Consider the following 15,797-nt stretch of genomic DNA (forward strand, 5'->3'; position numbering starts at 1 on the left):
GAGCAGGTGGTTTTAATGTTGTGGTTAATAAGTTTATAGTATCTGTGAAAATATTGTAAAACTCATATTCTGAGCTACATTCAGTGATGCACATTGAGTAATATGTAAAAATACATTAACAGTTTCTATTTACAGTTGGACTTGTGCATTCCGTTTTATCTGAATTGCATTTTGTCAGAAGTTAGTCCAATTGGCGGTTTGGCCATATTCTGTATCTCCAAAGTACCAAACTGATGTATAACTAAGCACACTACTGGCGCAGTGCATGCCATTTGCTTTGGGTTTTGGAGTCCCAACTGTGGGGCCAAAAAATAGGAAAAAAAGATGATTGATGAGTAGGGGACAGTCACTAAATGTTGATTTTATTCATAGATCAAGTGAGGAGTGACCAATAGAGAGCAAAATAAGGAGGGACAGTAAAATAATATATATATATTTGCGTATGCCTACCCAGAATCCCTTGCAGTAGTGAGAGCACTGTTAAAGTGAGATTTCTGTGGGAAAAGCAAGTATTCTGGCTCGACTGGTGTGTGTATTTGTGTTTAGCAATGTATTAACTATATCTATATAAATGTTTACAGCTTTTCCTCTTTTTTGCCTCTTTTGGTTACTTTTTCTCACTTGTGCTGTGAACCTAAAGACAGTAAATAAATAATAAACAATATTTATATTATGTATATATTTTGCAGTACACTGATTGGTCCTTTCTTGCGCCCTTTTTTTATGTTTGTATGAATTGTTTTCCTGAATATTATTCATGGACGATATTTGTACGAGCAGAACCATAGACGAGTGCAGGAGGTCCCAAAGTAAATTTCATTTTTGGAAAAAATGGTTCAAAATGTTTCTACTGTGCACAAGTCTATTCGTAATTCCCCACCATCACCATGATGTATGGAATTTGTTGCAAGATATGTAACCTTTCTAAACCTCCCCCCATTTGCTCCTCCATTCCCCTCATTACTACATGCATCAGTATTGAATGATTGTTTGACTGTATTTGCACAAAAAAAACTGAATGAAATAAATAATGTTAAAACTAGTGAGGTTATCTATGAACCATGAAGCGAAACATTAAATTATTCTTCATTACAGAGGTGCCCAGTCTATAGGGGGCTTACTAGCTAGTGACATTATCCTGATCTCTGTTTTAAAGGGTTAAAAGATATGCCACAGAACATTCTATGGGATTCTACTCAGAGCTTTGCATACTGAGCCTCTTTTGTTAAAAATAATTGTGTTATTAATGACTCGCAGGTCACTGTGAGCAGCTAAAGTGAACCGAATTAGGAGCCTGGTCTGAATGAACAATCTCACTGATCAGATGAAGGGCCTTGAGGACTGATGGGCATGTTTTCTAAACAAAGGACAGACAGAATAGAAAAAAAAGAATCCCAGGAATGGAGAATGGAATATCTCAAATCCATTGATTTCTCAAGCCATCATGCCATTGTCACATTTTAAACAGTGATTTTAATGCAATGTGAAATTCAAACTAATGAGTTCACATTTTGCTTCTTTATTAGATTAGAAAAACGGACATGCAGAAAACTGGCGTCTATGAAGCGTTGGGCTATCATGTTAGTGGCCATCTGCAGGGACTTCTTCAGGAAAGATTTTCTTAAAATAATTAATAAAACCTCCAGCACACAGTTACCAGGTCTCCCCAGTCTGGGACGCTAAGGTCGTTAAACTGTTACCGCTAACAAGGATCGCTGTTGAAACGTCATAAAAGGAAGCATGTGAGAACTTGCTGTAAATAACTTCTGGACCCATGCGTTGCCCAGTAGAATTAATGGTATTTCATTCTATACTTTATAGCCTTTTCCTACAAACTTACATTTTATGATCTTTCTGCACATAAGTAGAGTATGGCCTATGAAATCCCCCACTTACAGGAAACATGCCAGACTTGGTGTGACCTTTGGATGGAAGGTGACCAGATTTTTTAGTTTTTTGCGCTGCATGTTTTCATATATAATACTTGTTCTTTATATTACATAGTACGTGTATTTCTTCCACTGAATGAGGATTAAAGGGAGGAGTGAGAGTTGTACTTTCTCACCTTCTTGTGCTTCATCTGAACCATGGTGCAAGCAACAGAGAGCTAGAATTTTAGGAGGAGGTAAGTGGAGCCTGAAATATAAATTTAGTTCTGTATAAGAGCAAGTTTTGTTGTCCTTGTGTAGAAGAGTACCGGAACCATTTTGCCCTTTCATAGCAGAATACAGAAATCTTTTCTCTCGGTATAGCAGGGTACCAGAACATGTTTACTGTGCATAAGTATACTAGCATTGTTTGACATTGTATAGGAAAACAATATTTTTTGCCCTTTTTATAGTCTGTGTGACACAGGGTAGTCCTTGTCATGGATAAAGTATTTTGGATATTACTGCCTCTTTGAACAGGAGTGTTGACTCGTATTTGGGGGGCATGGTGACAGCATCTGTGGACCTGTATGCTGATAGCTTTATTCACTTGGGCCTGTGAGGTCAAAATCATCTATGTAAAGACGGTGTCAGGAACACTCCGATAAACTAATTCTCTCCACAAAAAGAAACAGTCAGAAGAGGGGATATCTGTCTGTGGAGTGTGAAGGAGGTCCCAAGAGACTCAAGTTCAGCTTCGGTGACTGGGTCTGAAGTGCTATAGATTCTGGAAGTGGGAAGGAAACAGACCTGACGGAGATACTCAGTCCAAATATAGGAGGCTGCTACAGTGCTGAATTAAGAAACTATTGGGCCTGGAGCTGGCAATTATGTTGGACCTGATTACAGAATCTTACAGACAGAAAAATATAAAACAGCCATTCCTCCCTACCTCCCGTGTGTCTCATTTCTGGTAGCTGTGTTGCTGGAGGGTGGATGCATTTTAAGGCTACACATACCCTATGTCAGTCATTCTCTTTCATCTCTCAGTCTATCTGCCCATCTTACAAGCCCCACAACTCTCATCTCAAACTTTGAATCCTCTCTCCTCAACACTCACTGTCCACTCCTCTCCTCCCCTACTTACCAGCAGGAAAAGCTCCTGGTCCACAGAGAAAGAGGTGAATGTAGCAATAGTAGCAGAAAGGGAACTTATCACATTGACAAATGAGGATAAGATGATGTTGGGCTGTTAGAAAAAACAAGAGTCTTTACAAAGTGCACAGAGTCATCTTTCACCTTATTATCCTATAGCCAGTCAGTCCACACACGTTGTATTCCTCTGCATCCCTCCTAAGTTCCTATTCTCCATTCATCATAAAACCAGAGCTCGGGAGTAGTAGAATTAAAACTATTAAAAAGTTGGAGAATCTAATAAATTGATTAGTGAATGGAATATGTTGTTGTCTATGGGAAGTCTTTGTGAGGGGACATGTGCGTCCAATTTTTAATGCCTTTAAGTACTGTCTTAATTTGATATGAGGACAGGAACCTGTAGCGTTGGGTTGTTGGATAAGCATGTGATGTTGAATGCCAGTAAGGTACCGTTTTATCGTGTTAAATGATAGTTTAAGGTTAATGTGGCAAAAGGAAGTGAAACCCAATATTGATTCTAACGTGAACATGTCGTGGATGTGGAATTCAGTGATGAATTTCTTGAATATGTGAAAAGCCCTATTGTATGTGTTTCTAGCGTTTACTGAAAGTGCGAGGTGAGAAATGTGACGTGCGTGATCTAACAAAGCTTTTAATCCATTATCATGTCTTGGAAAAGTGGGACTGGAGTTGCCACTCTGGAGGTGGTGGGTAGTGTCGTGAAGTAATCCTGAAAATGAAATTGAGACAAGTGATCAGCACCGGTGTTTGTGTACCCTGGTGTTTACTTAACCAGGCTTCCCCCGCTGCTTGAGTGATAGCTGTAATGGTATGATGGAGTTGAGACTTGGGGTAGCTGAGACGTGAGGTGCAGAGAAGTCTATGATCAGTTACAGTGTGAGGGAAGATTCCCTGTGACAATCCCAATGGGATTGCGCCATGCTGTAAATGGTGTAGATCGGAGAGGCCGAGGTAGAAATCGTTCTGCCATTTCTTGGGCCATGAGTGTAATGCCAGCAGTTGGATGCTGCTGTGATGACTGCAAGTTAAGGCATTCTAGATTCCCCCAAAAGTATATGGCAATACCTGTACGGAAGGCCTTAAAATCGGATATTAGGAAATCAACGAAATGTCTGGAAGGGTGATGAGTTAGAAAGTACTGGAAATGCATAATGTTTACAGACGTGAAATAAGGTTCAGGGTACATTTATTGGGACACATGGTTTTTCATGTGCCCTGAGATATTGAGAACATATCTGCAACAGTCTGCATGCACTGAAACTACATGTGCCAACATGGAAATTGTTGCAAATCTGGGATATGCCAAAGAGAATGAGACGACCCGATTTGTCTCTGGTAGTTCTCTACGTACTACCAGAGGTGCTAGAGCCTGAAACGTGATCGTCCGCTGTGTTGGGACAAAATTGTTGTGTGGGACTAGCAACATCTTCTCCAAGTGAAAGTGTGTTGCCTCTAGCTCGAGTGTTAGGTAGAGAGATATCCTTACCACCTGCTTGATACATACTAAAATGAAGATAGCCATTATTATATGAACACACAGTGTGCTAGTACTGGCTTGCTAGCTAAAGCCACATGGCGAAACAATTAATCCTTTGTTTGGTGACAGGTGAGGCGCTGCTAGTTGCCAAGTGGCTTGAGAGGCTCTATCTATGCAATGGCGCGAGGGGATTTTGTGGCCACCAAACGTAGTGGCAGGATCTTGGCCTCTCGGTGACTGTAATCAGAAAAAAGGGGAAGGGAGTGATGGGTGAGGCCCTCTCTATATACCATGCGAGGCGGCTTTCTCACGAGTGGCCCGATGGGTGTTTGAGGCGCGGTGTTGAGGCGGGGTGTTGGCCTCGCGGGACCACTATATGACAGGCGTAGAAAAGGAAAATACCTATTGGAAACCTATAGTCTCTAATTGCCAGTACGCTAAGGATATACACAGGGGGAAACAGAAAATGTATGTATATACCACATGAGCAGGTGTATGTACAGGTGTATGATTAGATACCCTTACTGGTCGTAAGGGTTATTAATACCTGTATCCCGTACGGGTAAACAATGTATGAAAATTGAATATAGACATTTAAAAGCGTATACCCATATGTGTGTTATGCAAGTTTAATAGAGCAAAGTGCTCCGTCCCAATGTTTATTGTATGCTTGTAATGTCCCTGTTTGAAGGAAATTAACTTGTCGGGAGTGTTATATCATGTGTGACATGGAATACCAACTGTACCCCGAAACATGAGTGTAGTGAACCATGACAGGCAGCTGAATAACCTAATATGTGAAAATACGTAATTGGAAGGACTTATATTTAAGCGTGCAATCATGCCAATATTCTGTATTAGACTCTGGAATCCTGCATAGTGCTTTAAATAGTATGTGCATTCTTGGGTAAATGTATGCGTATTGTCAGTAAATGTAACTAAATGCCTATGTAGGCAGGTATACCGGAATGATTATATCATAGCAAGCATGAGTTGTAAGGAAGTGTTATTGTGTAATTATAATTATAGTGGGAATGTTATGAGGGGAATACCCATATGTCTGAAAACCTGTAGTATACCGTTTGACAGATAGGAGTCAGTATAAAAGTGAAAATGCTGTAGTTAGTTTGTTTGCTTATGAAGTGAAATAAAGTCTGAGAAGCCTGTAGCATACCGATTGACCGGTAGGGGTCAGCATGTAGGCTAAAAAGCTGTGGTTCGTTGGTTTGTACATGAATTGCAATAATGTCTGAGAAGCCTGTAGTACACCGAATGACCGGTAGGGTTCAGTGTGTAGGCGCAAATGCAGTGGTTCATTGGTTTGTACATGAAATGCAATAAAGTCTGAGAAGCCTGTAGTACACTGAATGACCGGTAGGGGTCACTGTGTAGGTGAAAATGCAGTGGTTTATTGGTTTGTACATGAAAAGCAAAAACGTCTAAGAAGCCTGTAGTACACCGAATGATCGATAGGGGTCAGTGTATAGGTGAAAAATTGAGTGGTTTGTTGGTTTGTACATGAAATGAAATGGGTGGGTACTGGTGGGCTAGCTAAATACCAAGCGGTGAAACAATTATGCTTTTGAGCGTGACAGATGAGTCCCTGCTAGTTGCCAAGCGGCTTGAGAGGCGCTATCTATGCGTGGGCCAGAGGGGAAGTTTGAGGCCACCGAACGTTGTGGCGGGGTGTTGGCCTCTCGGTGTCAATTAAAGCATAAGAAAGAATGGGAGTGACAGGTGAGGCCCTCTCTTTGCATTGTTGCGAGGCGGCTAGCTATGATTTGGCCCGAGGGGCGTAGTACCTCCGATTATGAGGATGGGGATGTTGGCCTCGCGGGACCACTAGCCTATGGATTAAGACCAGGAAAGTTTACCTAATTGGGCCACATAACCTAGGACCAGTACCCCTTAAAACATAGAAAGTAATGGGTTCTGGCGTAGTACCTGATATGTGAGTCAGGCCGAGTTGTCAATGAAGAGGTAAACAGTGACTGTAATAGTATCGAGTAGTTGACCTGTGGGCATGCTGATATATAAATTCTGAATATAAGGTAGTAGTTTGGCCAGATCGTAGGCCCTAAAACCAGAACCTACCCAACACTCTGCAGAGGGGATTTAACTGAGAGAAAGGTGACGGCTTCCTTGCTTGTAAAAGCTACCCTCCAATGAATAATAACCTAGAAGAGTAAATTACACACTTAACTAATTTCATATGTATTGTATGCCTTTACATGAATCATAATTAAATTCCAACCAACCTAGATAGAAAATATAATTGATACGGGTGTCATAATTCACAAATCCTAGTACGAATCCCTGGTAAGAAAATCTGATGGGAAAAGGTCAGGAAAATCAGGACACCACTCTAGGTTTAAACATATAGTAGAATTATAAGTGACTGTAATACCGTTTGTGACCAGTTGGGGCAAAATTCCCCTGGAGTACTGGTTGAAATTCGTGCTTATTCGTGAGTAGTTGTAATGAAAATGAATGAACTAGATGGAGTATTGATACATACGAATGGATACATTTAATTGTATTTTGAACCGAAAAGGAAATGTTATGTATATAACCGAATGATAGCGTTCGTTAGTTTAAGTAATATGAAACATATGCGAGTGGCTAAGGGAATTTAGCCGAACGGTGTACTGTATGAAACGAAAAGTACCGAACGCTGGTTGAAACGAACGGGGCTCTGCTGTGTAAAGCTGGGAAGTTTGCAGCGGTTGCTTTATGGCAGGCCTAACTTACGGTTTATTCAGCGGCAAGTAACGAACGGGCTGTGCGGACGCCGGCGACGGGAAGGATAGCCAGGGGAGCACCAGACCAGGAGATCACGAGGAAACAGGTAAGAAAATCCAAAATGGCGGTCTGAACCGGAAGTAAACGTTTCAGACTCGCCAGATAAGGTGGGAGTGGTTTGGCCGCCCTTTTAAAGGGAATTCAAGCCCCTCCCACAACTACAGGCCAAGCCTTCAAATATATATATTAACCAAATCAAATGTCAGTTATTTGGGAAACTGAGTGTCCCTTTAAGATTCCATGTCCAGAATGTTTTGACTAAATATATAATGCCCTAAAGAGGCAAGATGACAGGTGCTTGCATTGATCCTTTTAATTCAATTTATGTACCTTAAATGCTCCATAAATAACTAAGGAGACATATAGAAAACAGGACATGAAGAATGTACTCTTTTCCCATTTAAACTACCATTCATATTAACAATGTCATGTTTTATTTATGGATATGAAGCATTTTGCATCTTTAACACGCTTTTTATTTTCTAGACATAATGGAAAGTCATCAACAATGACACTTAAAGTGCACCTGCAGTCACCTACCTACTGTATTTTTGATTTCCATTCTTTTTAACAATGTAGCGGTGTAAGCAGGGATTCTCGGAATGTTTAATATGTTAGTCCCCTGTTATTAACAATTATTTGTTTGTTAGGTCTGAATAATAACATAAAATGTAATGATCCATGCTGCGGTATTTAGCTGTATTTAGCTCTGTTAGGACACAGAGTGACTGACTCAGAGGGTTATTCACTGGGTCGATATAGTCACAGAGGTTAACAATGTCCACATTTTGGCACTGAAAGGATTTCATCCTGACTCAATGACTAAAACGTGGATTTGAAATGTGGGCTCAGATTAGTATATCTAGCTCTGTATCCACGGGCGTCCGCAGGAATATTTCCAGGGGGGTACATAATTGTAATGACATCCATGCGTGGCCCCTTTCTTACAGGGGAGAGGCATAGTCATTATCACATAAAGCCAGGGTGACGAGATTTTGGAAATAAAAAAACAGGACACCCATTAGGCAAGGAGATAGAGAGATCGGCGTGAAGCTGGAAATAAGGTAAATAGCGTTAAGGGGGAGAGGCAGGATACGTAAATAGTGTTTTCACAACATGTTTGTATTTCTGACACTATAGTGTTCCTTTAAGCAAATTAAAAGAACATTTTGGTTACCATAACAACTTCATCTAAATGAAAATGCTATGATGCCAGGAGGCCCCTGGGCGCTCTCTTTTCTTTAAGGGGTTAAACCTCTCTCAAATAGTTTCCCCCAGCTCCAGATCTCCAGGTTGCTCAGTGGTATTCGGCTTCTGAAACGGAGTGTCAGGAAGTGCAGATTGACGTCAAGCATGGGGGCCGCTGATTGGCTAGAGTGGTCAGCTGATGCTCTAAGCCAGTTGCTAGTTCCCGGTTCATAAAAATGTTTAACTTTTTTATGAATAGGGAGCTACTGATTGGCTTAGAGTGCCAGCTGACCGCTCTAGCCAATCAGCCTCACCCCTCCCCAGCGGCACGCTGTTCTTCCTGTCACTCAGTAAATAAAAGTGAACACATTAACACTGATTTATTTTTACCTGGGGAGATGAGAAGGTTCAAAGTTTCCCTGCCAGGCCCAGGTACCAAAGCCTTATGACGTGGTGTCCAGAATAAAGTGGATTGATCACTTCACTTGTCTTTCCTGCTCCAATCTCATTTTCATTTCCTTCATTTAACACAGTCTTCTTTTTCTTCTAACACTGTCTTCTCTCCTTCTGCTCCGTTACTTTTCTGCTCTTTTCTGCTTCTTTTGCACTCTTCTGCTCCTTCCTCTTTCTGATCCCTTTCTGCTACTTTTGCTTCCTTCTGCTCCTTGCAGACCCTTCCAGCTCCTTCCAGTTCCTTGCTGACCCTTCCTGCTCTATTCTGCGCCTTCTCCAACTTTACCTTTGTGCTCCTCCCATTTTTTTCTTCTCCTTTACCTTTGTGCTGCTTCTGTCCCTTCCTGCTCCTTGCTGACCATTTCTGCTCTTTGCTGACCCTTTCTGTTCCTTTATGCTCCTTCTCCTACTTTACCTTTGCGCTCCTTCTGATTATTTCTGCTCCTTTACCTTTGTGCTTCTTCTGTCCCTTCCTGCTCCGTGCTGCCCCTTTCTGCTCATTGCTGACCCTTCCTGCTCCTTGTTGACCCTTTCTGCTCCTTGCTGACTTTTCCTGCTCCTTGCTGACCCTTTTCACCACCTCGCTGACCCTTTCTGCTCCTTGCTGACCTTTCCTGCTACTTTTCCTACTTAACCTTGCTCCTTCTAATTCTTTTTGCTACTTTACCTTTGTGCTCCTTATGTCCCTTCCTGCTCATTGCTGCCCCTTCCTGTAGGTTTCCCTCCCCCCCCCCCACTTACCTGATCTGTAGGCTGTCTCACCATCCCTCAATTACCTGATCTGTAGGCTGTCTCTGCAGTCTGGGAGTTGCTGGCTGCATGTGCTTCTCCCCTGTGGATTCAGTCAGGAGATAGAAGCGGGGATAAGATATAGCTTCCTATCCTTGCCTCTCTCCATACACCACCTACTGTCCAGCACCGGTATTGCAGTTTATTCTCAATCACACCGGCACAAGTTGAAAAATCCAGGGGGAGGCAAGTGCCCCCTTGCTCCCTCCTGTAGACGCCCATGCCTGGATCATGTACACCCAGACTATTTGACTACTACTACCCAGCTGCCTCCAAGAACAATAAAATGAAGACATCTCAGGTCAGTATGACCCCTTACTAAATACAGTGAGATTTTCTTTCCCCTCCTTTATTCCCCCATCCACCATGTCAGAGGGGGTGGGGGTATCTGTTAAAATTGAGTACTGTAGACATCGGCTGCCCAACTGTTAACTCCTCAGCAGTTAGTGACTGGGCAGCTGGTGCCTTTATACCTAACTCTTTTGCTGCTAGTTGCTAAAAAGGTCCTGTCCTATGGTGATGGGATCAGTATATTACCAGAGAGAAGCAGGCACTAGTCCTAGTAGACCATACAATTGAGGGGCATGCCAATGTAACCCCTCACCCATTGGTAGCGAGTGGGGGCTACAATAAACATACATGGAAGGGCAGTGTCATCTCTTTGAGAAGATTCTGATTGGCGCAGTGTGGTGTTGTGCTGCGCATGCGCAATAGCCTTTCGATGATTTTCTGTGGGAAACCAGTGGATTGGCTAAGATCATCAAATTTGGTGATCTCAGACAAGGAGGCAGAGCAGAGCAGTACCAGCCGTGACTAGTTAGGCGAAGCACTGTAAATAAGGTGAGCAAAACAGCTTTTTAAAGGGGGCTTGGAACCTAAACTGTATTTTTACAACTCTTGCAATTCCTAACACGATAATGTTCCTTTAATGGTCAAAAGTTGAAAGAGGGAAATAAGAAAAATAATTAAAAAAATAATTAAAATGTTAAGGCCAAAGTAACCGGCCTTCATAATTTTTCTCCATATTAAAGATTATGTTGACTCCCATTTTATCGTTTTTTTGTTGTTGTTTTTTTAATTTATTTTATTATGTATAAACATACATTTTAATCAGCCATAAAAGGCAACTAAATCCATCTACTTCCTTCTGATTCAAACATAAAGTGATAAAAAAAAAAAAAAACGCGCGCAGGCAGACTTGTGATTTAACCACTGAAAACATAAAAAGAACACACAATTTAACTTTCTATTTGAAATCCCACAGGAAGGCTGGGTACTGTGAATCCTAACAGCATTATGACGTTTGTGAGCTAAAAGAATAGTCACTGTGTTTAAAGACGGAGAGCTCCATAGAGACTATGTTTGTCACAAATTTATTAGATGAAATTACAAGAATAATTACCCTATTTAGCCGGCGAATCACAAGCGAGATACACAAGCTGGGATTTGAAAATGCTGATTGTTTTTCTCACAGTTCCTTGGGATAAATCATTTACGGCATTGTTAAGAAACATACAAACACAGACTGTGATGGCAGATAAAATCCCATTGCCCCATCTAGTCTGATCATCTCCGTTACTTGCTCTCCAGAATTGCCTAATGCAGTTTTATAGTCTGTTTACTGTGTTAGCCGTCACTGTGTTTAGTTGGACTGTTTAGGCAAAGTGACCAGATGACAACACAGTCAAATTCACATTGTTTTGAGATGACTTGCTCTTTTAAATTGGCCGTGATGCTGATCACCCTTTTCCTCTGCTTTTATTTTTTGATGTCCGGTGAGATCAGGTGGGTGACGCTTCGAGGGGCGATTGGGCACATGGAGAAACCTTTCCAGATAGCCCTGGAATATGTAGCAGAAGAAAAAGGAACAATTGCTGCTGTGGACTCGTTTGCGATTAGAAACTGTACTCAAGGTAAGATCCACCATGCTTTGTTTGTCTACCTGTTGACTGTGTGATTTTACACTGCATGTTCTGTATTTAGGCATAGAGGGGCTTTAAGCATTATTAGGACGGTTATGCTTTACGTAACAGATTAATACAGTGTTACGCCGTTGTGTAAACTATTGTGAAATTGCAATGTTTAAAGGGGCGGTGCAGCTTAACTTGTTAAAGGGACAATGTAGGCAGTATATCCATTTCATCTCATTGAACTGGTTAGAGTTTAAAATACAAATACAGAGTCTAAACGTGTAAACCAAAAGATACCAAGTACGGTAACTCCAAAACACCCGTGTGGTAACCTCTCTACCCACACTGAAATAAAGCAAAACATATACATAAACACAATAGGTGGAGTATCTTGGTTGGAGGTATAAGAAAATGGCAAAAGTACAAATGGGATAACTGTAAGACAAAATAAATACACAAGCACCTAGTGCAATATCATACAGTACATGGATAGTAAAGTGCAGGTTTCTTGATTTGGAACTTACAAAGAGAGAGCCGGAGAATTATGGCTCAGTCTGGACGCCTGTGGGAAAGTTGGAAGGGATCCCACTCCCTTTAAGTGTATTGGTGATGCTTTGTTGGTCCCAGAAAAGGAGGAATGTCCATACAGATAAATAAAGACAATACTTCCTTTTAATAGAGGGATTTCAGCAAATCAAATACAGAAGGAGTATAAAATGAAATAATATAAAAAGCAAGATTCCTTCTTGCAAAAACCACTACAAGTGGCAAAGTTAAAAGTTCCACTGTGGGATATTTAAATAGCAAGACGCGTTTCGCCTATGGATTAGGTTTCCTCAGTTGCTAAAGTTACCTTTCCGTTGGTGGTTTCTTATACCTCTTCCAACTAGTTAGAGTGACTGGAGTCTCCTGGCACTGTCTCCCCTGTTTATGTTAAACCATTTTCAGGCAGCTTGCCACTAAGTAAGGCTCCCTGTCCACCCACAGCCTGGCCATCACTGGAGGTATAACTAAGGCAGAGATACACACACATACCTCCCAAGTGTCCTTATTTAGGAGGAATAGTCTCTATTTTTGGGTGCAAATTCTCCTGTCTTTCTTTTATATTCTAATGTCCCTCTTTTCTAGTAGCTCCATTTTGTTGCTGTGTCTGAATGTATAACCGAGCTCCACGGCAATACTACTCCCAGTAATGTGTCTGAGTGTATAACAGAGCTCCACAGCAATAACACTCCCAGTAATGTGTCTGAGTGTATAACAGAGCTCCACAGTAATAATACTCCCAGTAATGTGTCTGAGTGTATAACAGAGCTCCACGGCAATACTACTCCCAGTAATGTGTCTGAGTGTATAACAGAGCTCCACAGCAATAACACTCCCAGTAATGTGTCTGAGTGTATAACAGAGCTCCACACCAATAATACTCCCAGTAATGTGTCTGAGTGTATAACAGAGCTCCACAGCAATAATACTCCCAGTAATGTGTCTGAGTGTATAACAGAGCTCCACAGCAATAACACTCCCAGTAATGTGTCTGAGTGTATAACAGAGCTCCACATCAATAATACTCCCAGTAATGTGTCTGAGTGTATAACAGAGCTCCACACCAATAATACTCCCAGTAATGTGTCTGAGTGTATAACAGAGCTCCACAGCAATAATACTCCCAGTATTGTGTCTGAGTGTATAACAGAGCTTCACAGTAATAATACTCCCAGTAATGTGTCTGAGTGTATAACAGAGCTCCACAGCAATAATACTCCCAGTAATGTGTCTGAGTGTATAACAGAGCTACACAGCAATAATACTCCCAGTAATGTGTCTGCGTGTATAACAGAGCTCCACAGCAATAATACTCCCAGTAATGTGTCTGAGTGTATAACAGAGCTCCACAGCAATAATACTCCCAGTAATGTGGCTGAGTGTATAACAGAGCTACACAGCAATAACACTCCCAGTAATGTGTCTGAGTGTATAACAGAGCTCCACAGTAATAATACTCCCAGTAATGTGTCTGAGTGTATAACAGAGCTCCACAGCAATAACACTCCCAGTAATGTGTCTGAGTGTATAACAGAGCTCCACAGCATTAACACTCCCAGTAATGTGTCTGAGTGTATAACAGAGCTCCACAGCAATAATACTCCCAGTAATGTGTCTGAGTGTATAACAGAGCTTCACAGCAATAATACTCCCAGTAATGTGTCTGAGTGTATAACAGAGCTCCACAGTAATAATACTCCCAGTAATGTGTCTGAAGTGTATAACAGAGCTCCACAGCAATAACACTCCCAGTAATGTGTCTGAGTGTATAACAGAGCTCCACAGCAATAATACTCCCAGTAATGTGTCTGAGTGTATAACAGAGCTCCACAGCAATAATACTCCCAGTAATGTGTCTGAGTGTATAACAGAGCTCCACAGCAATAATACTCCCAGTAATGTGTCTGAGTGTATAACAGAGCTCCACAGCAATAATACTCCCAGTAATGTGTCTGAGTGTATAACAGAGCTCCACAGCAATAATACTCCCAGTAATGTGTCTGAGTGCATAACAGAGCTCCACAGCAATAATACTCCCAGTAATGTGTCTGAGTATATAACAGAGCTCCACAGCAATAATACTCCCATTAATGTGTCTGAGTGTATAACAGAACTCCACAGTAATATTACTCCCAGTAATGTGTCTGAGTGCATAACAGAGCTCCACAGCAATAATACTCCCAGTAATGTGTCTGAGTATATAACAGAGCTCCACAGCAATAATACTCCCAGTAATGTGTCTGAGTGTATAACAGAGCTCCACAGTAATATTACTCCCAGTAATGTGTCTGAGTATATAACAGAGCTCCACAGCAATACTACTCCCAGTAATGTGAGTGTATAACAGAGCTCCACAGCAATAATACTCCCAGTAATGTGTCTGAGTGTATAACACAGCTCCACAGCAATACTACTCCCAGTAATGTGTCTGAGTGTATAACAGAGCTCCACAGCAATAATACTCCCAGTAATGTCTGAGTGTATAACAGAGCTCCACAGTAATAATACTCCCAGTAATGTCTGAGTGTATAACAGAGCTCCACAGTAATAATACTCCCAGTAATGTCTGAGTGTATAACAGAGCTCCACAGTAATAATACTCCCAGTAATCTCTGAGTGTATAACAGAGCTCCACAGCAATAATACTCCCAGTAATGTGTCTGAGTGTATAACAGAGCTCCACAGAAATAATACTCCCACTAATGTGTCTGAGTGTATAACAGAGCTCCACAGCAATAATACTCCCAGTAATGTGAGTGTATAACAGAGCTCCACAGCAATAGTACTCCCAGTAACGTGTCTGAATGTATAACCGAGCTCCACAGCAATAACACTCCCAGTAATGTGTCTGAGTGTATAACCAAGCTCCACAGCAATAATACTCCCAGTAATGTGTCTGAGTGCATAACAGAGCTCCACAGAAATAATACTCCCACTAATGTGTCTGAGTGTATAACAGAGCTCCACAGCAATAATACTCCCAGTAATGTGAGTGTATAACAGAGCTCCACGGCAATAATACTCTCAGTAATGTGTCTGAATGTATAACCGAGCTCCACAGCAATAACACTCCCAGTAATGTGTCTGAGTGTATAACCAAGCTCCACAGCAATAATACTCCCAGTAATGTGTCTGAGTGCATAACATAGCTACACAGCAATAATACTCCCAGTAATGTCAGAGTGTATAACAGAGCTCCACAGCAATAATACTCCCAGTAATGTGTCTGAGTGTATAACAGAGCTCCACAGCAATAATACTCCCAGTAATGTGTCTGAGTGTATAACAGAGCTCCACAGCAATAATACTCCCAGTAATGTGTCTGAGTGTATAACAGAGCTCCACAGCAATAATACTCCCAGTAATGTGTCTGAGTGTATAACAGAGCTCCACAGCAATAATACTCCCAGTAATGTGTCTGAGTGTATAACAGAGCTCCACAGCAATAATACTCCCAGTAATGTGACTGAGTGTATAACAGAGCTCCACAGCAATAATACTCCCAGTAATGTGACTGAGTGTATAACAGAGCTCCACAGCAATACTACTCCCAGTAATGTGTCTGTGTGTATAACAGAGCTCCACAGAAAT

The 15,797-nt window shown here is 41.5% G+C and overlaps 1 protein-coding gene across 1 annotated transcript in view; it reads left to right on the forward strand.

Annotated features, from left to right (window-relative positions):
• ALK (ALK receptor tyrosine kinase) overlaps positions 1 to 15,797 on the forward strand; it is a 713,383-nt gene that overhangs the window by 464,975 nt on the left and 232,611 nt on the right. Inside the window, exon 5 of the mRNA XM_063441954.1 lies at positions 11,539 to 11,666. Coding sequence (XP_063298024.1) covers positions 11,539 to 11,666 — 128 coding nt within the window. The remainder of the gene's footprint in view (positions 1 to 11,538; positions 11,667 to 15,797) is intronic.

The sequence above is a fragment of the Pelobates fuscus genome, chromosome 2 (genome assembly GCF_036172605.1).
Source record: "Pelobates fuscus isolate aPelFus1 chromosome 2, aPelFus1.pri, whole genome shotgun sequence".
In the NCBI taxonomy this organism is placed as follows: domain Eukaryota; kingdom Metazoa; phylum Chordata; class Amphibia; order Anura; family Pelobatidae; genus Pelobates; species Pelobates fuscus.